General features: G+C 35.0%; 1 protein-coding gene across 1 annotated transcript; it reads left to right on the forward strand.

Moving 5' to 3' along the window:
* Positions 1–323: 323 nt before the first annotated feature.
* Positions 324–2,458, forward strand: LOC131174023 (uncharacterized). The gene is made up of 5 exons (XM_058137051.1): positions 324–789; positions 888–1,045; positions 1,519–1,665; positions 1,907–2,005; positions 2,447–2,458. Exons 1-5 carry the CDS (start codon positions 324–326, stop codon positions 2,456–2,458), a joined length of 882 nt encoding a protein of 293 aa, XP_057993034.1.
* The last annotated feature ends 1,010 nt before the right edge of the window (positions 2,459–3,468 follow it).

A 3,468-nucleotide genomic window follows, 5' to 3' on the forward strand; every position in this document is an offset into this window, starting at 1 on the left:
GTGAAATGTATGATAGATTTGTGGAGATTATATGGGGAATTAAATCTCTTGGGAAGACATTCACAAATGAGGAGCTAGTAAAGAAGATTTTAAGAAGTCTTCCTAAGGAGTCACTACCCAAAGTAACTTCACTCAAGGATTCTAAGGACTTGATCAAGGTACAACTTGATGAGCTCTTATGAAATCTCATTGACTATGAGATGACTCTCAAAAGAGAGCAAGTGGAGTAACTTAGCAAAGCCAAAAAGACCATTGCCTTCAAAGTATCTTCCAAAAACTCAAGTGATGAAGATAACGAGTTTGATGAGGAAGAATTAGCTCTAATGACAAGGAGAATAAGGAAGATGATCTTCCAAGACAAGAAGTTCATCCCAAAGAGGAACTTCAAGAAGGACAAGGGAGAAAGTAGCGAGAGGGATCCTCCCATATACTTGGAATGCAATAAGCTGGGTCATATTAGAACTGATTGTCCCAAATTAAAGAAGCCTTTCAAGAAGTTCAAGAAGAAGGCACTTAAAACAACATGGGATGAATCAAGTGACTCTGAAGATGAGGAGATTGATGATCAAGTTGCCCAAATGTGCTTCATGGCAATGGAGGAAAGCTTCAATGAGGTAACTTTAAATGATGATGTTCCTAAATTTTCTTATGATGAACTAGTTAATGCTCTTAAAGTTATAAATAATGAACTAGAATTAAGTCATAAGAGAAATAAACTTTTGAAAAGTGAGCTTGCTAGTTTAAGGAAGGAGAATGAGACCTCATCTAAGGTTGATAGACCTTTAGATAGTAATGTGCAAAAATCCTTAGATGAGCTTCATTAGAAAATGAGAAGTTAAAAAATGAAATTGTTGAGCTAACAACTTGTCTTTCGAAATTTGCTAAAGGAAAGGACAAACTTAATGCAATTTTGGACTCTCAAAGGTCTCCTAGCATCAAGTATGGACTTGGCTATAGTAAATTTTCCCAAACACCTCCTTCCAAGACCATCTTTGTTAAAGCATCTAATTCTAATGAGCCTAGTCCTCAAATGCCTAATCTAAAGGTTTCTAATCCTAGAGGACAAGAACCAAAGACATCTAATGGAAATGAAACTAGAAAGATCTCAATTTATTAATATGCTTCTAGAAAAAATGTAAGTAGGACATATACATCTAAGAGATTTGCACCTAGATCAAACTTTCGTAAGGAACATGTTACTAGGCCTCATAACCATAATCACACTCACCATGCCTTATGCTCACATGCATATAATGGACATAAAAAGAATGGTCACATGAGACCATATTCACACTCTCACACATATGGACCAAGAATAAGAAGGTTCAATGGTCATTGTCACTATTGTGGCAAGTTTGGTCACACCAACTATAGGTGTGCTATTAGGAAAATCCATCTTGGATATGGTAGAATATTTGATTTTAATCATGGAACTACTAACCCCTAAGGAACCAAGTACATTTAGGTACCTAAAGTAAATTGAATTATCATGTGTTGGTGTGTTTGAGATCCTCAAAGCTTGAAAGCAAGTGGTACTTGGATAGTGGATGTTCAAGACACATGACCGGAAATGCCAATCTCTTCCTTTCACTTGTAAAGAAAGATGGAGGTGGGCAAGTGACTTTTGGTGATAATGGTAAAGGTAAAATTGGGGGAATAGGTAAGGTTGGAAAACTCCCCTGTTCTTGATTGTTTAAAACATAATTTGCTTAGTGTTAGTCAATTATGTGATAAGGGCTGAAAAGTTATTTTTGAGTCTAAATCTTGCTTTGTGTCTAGGATGAGTGATAACAAAATGTTGTTTATTGGTGAAAGAATTGAAAATATATATGTTATCGATTTGCATGCTTTTTCTAACAAAGATGTCAAGTGCTTTATTTCTATTAGTGATGACTCCTGGACTTAGCATAAAAGGCTTGCATGTGCTAGCATGGACCTTCTTGCAAACTTGAACAAGGATGAGCTAGTTGATGGGCTACCAAAGATCAAGTTTCAAAAGGATAAGGTGTGTAATGCATGCCAAATGAGTAAGCAAGTCAAGAGCTCTTTTAAATCTATTCATAAGGTATCTATTTCTAGACCCCTTCAATTGTTGCATATGGATTTGCTTGGTCCTACTAGAGTAGCTAGCTTAGGTGGTGCATATTATGCCTTGGTGATTGTTGATGACTACTCTAGGTATACTTGGGTTGCATTCCTTGCTCATAAGGATGAATGTTTTGATATTTTTTTGAGATTTTCAAAAAGGGTGCAAAATAAAAAGGGTTTTCAAATCTCTTCATTAGGAGTGATTGATAAACTTGAATTGTATAGATGTTTTTAAGCACATTTGTATACTATCTCATAGTATTTAGGTAAAGTAATCTCATGCATTGTAGTTGATTTCATTAGTTTTTGTAATTTCTATTGTCAAACTCTTAATTCCATGTTTTCTACATCATTTTAGGTGTTTGGGTGAAGCCCCAGGGCATAGGAGTCCGGAAGGAAACTTGGAAGGCCAAAGGATTGTGAAAAGCTGCTGATACACCTTACACGGGTCGTGTAAGCAAAGCCACAAACCCATGTAACCTTCTGCTAAATGAAAGCCAGAGAGCCAATGGAGGAACAAAAGTACACGGGTCATGTAATTGGACCCGTGTAATCTATAGGGACCCGTGTAAGTCTCTACTAGGCACAAGCTTGAAGAATTTCATGAGAATAAAAGCACACGGGTCGTGTAACTAGGCCCATGTATGTCACACCCTACTCCTCCGTAAGATGTAACATGATCTCGTAGTACACTTAATGAATTACTATACTTCGCCTACCGGTAACCCATTAAATATACTACAAGGGATTTTAAATCAATTATCATGAAATTTAAATCATCAATTAAAATCTAGTGTTATAAAAATTTTTCAAGATTTCGGCAGAGTGCCGGCTGTATTTTGAGAAAACAGTTCTTCAAACTTGAAAAAGAAAACACTCCCAATATGTTTTCTCAAATACAACTCAAATAAATTTCATTTCATCTCACAATTCAATCTCAATAATCAATCATTTCATTTTCAAACCAACCTCATCATAAAAGAAACATTTCATTGATTACAAGACTCAAAATTAATATTACCAAACTATTCAGGCAAATGAAATCTCAAATTTACATTTACAATAATTTAAATTTAATTACATACCAAAATATTTTACAAGAGTTTTTATACAACTGCTCAAATAATTTATATACATATTATTATATCAAAACCTGTGCACATGGGTGTACCTGGAGCTGATCTGAATGTCTCTTCAAAGAAGCTTACTCAATTGCTCAATGCTCTTTTCACCTGCGACAGCATACAAAGCTATTGCTGAGTAGTGAACTCAGTGGTACACAACTATAATTTAAAACATAGTACAATATACATTGACAAAATTTACAGTAAACAATTTGGAAATCTGAATACTCATCAAATTCCAAAACTCAAAATATTC

Source organism: Hevea brasiliensis, chromosome 15 (genome assembly GCF_030052815.1).
Source record: "Hevea brasiliensis isolate MT/VB/25A 57/8 chromosome 15, ASM3005281v1, whole genome shotgun sequence".
Lineage (NCBI taxonomy): Eukaryota > Viridiplantae > Streptophyta > Magnoliopsida > Malpighiales > Euphorbiaceae > Hevea > Hevea brasiliensis.

Bases quoted from the DNA above. Each gene is read 5' to 3' on its own strand.
- LOC131174023 (XM_058137051.1), top strand. From the start codon at position 324: ATGACAAGGAGAATAAGGAAGATGATCTTCCAAGACAAGAAGTTCATC. The intron at 1,046-1,518 runs GTTTCTAATCCT...AGATCCTCAAAG, and splicing joins CTCAAATGCCTAATCTAAAG to CTTGAAAGCAAGTGGTACTT. The intron at 1,666-1,906 runs GTTGGAAAACTC...TCCTGGACTTAG, and splicing joins AAATTGGGGGAATAGGTAAG to CATAAAAGGCTTGCATGTGC.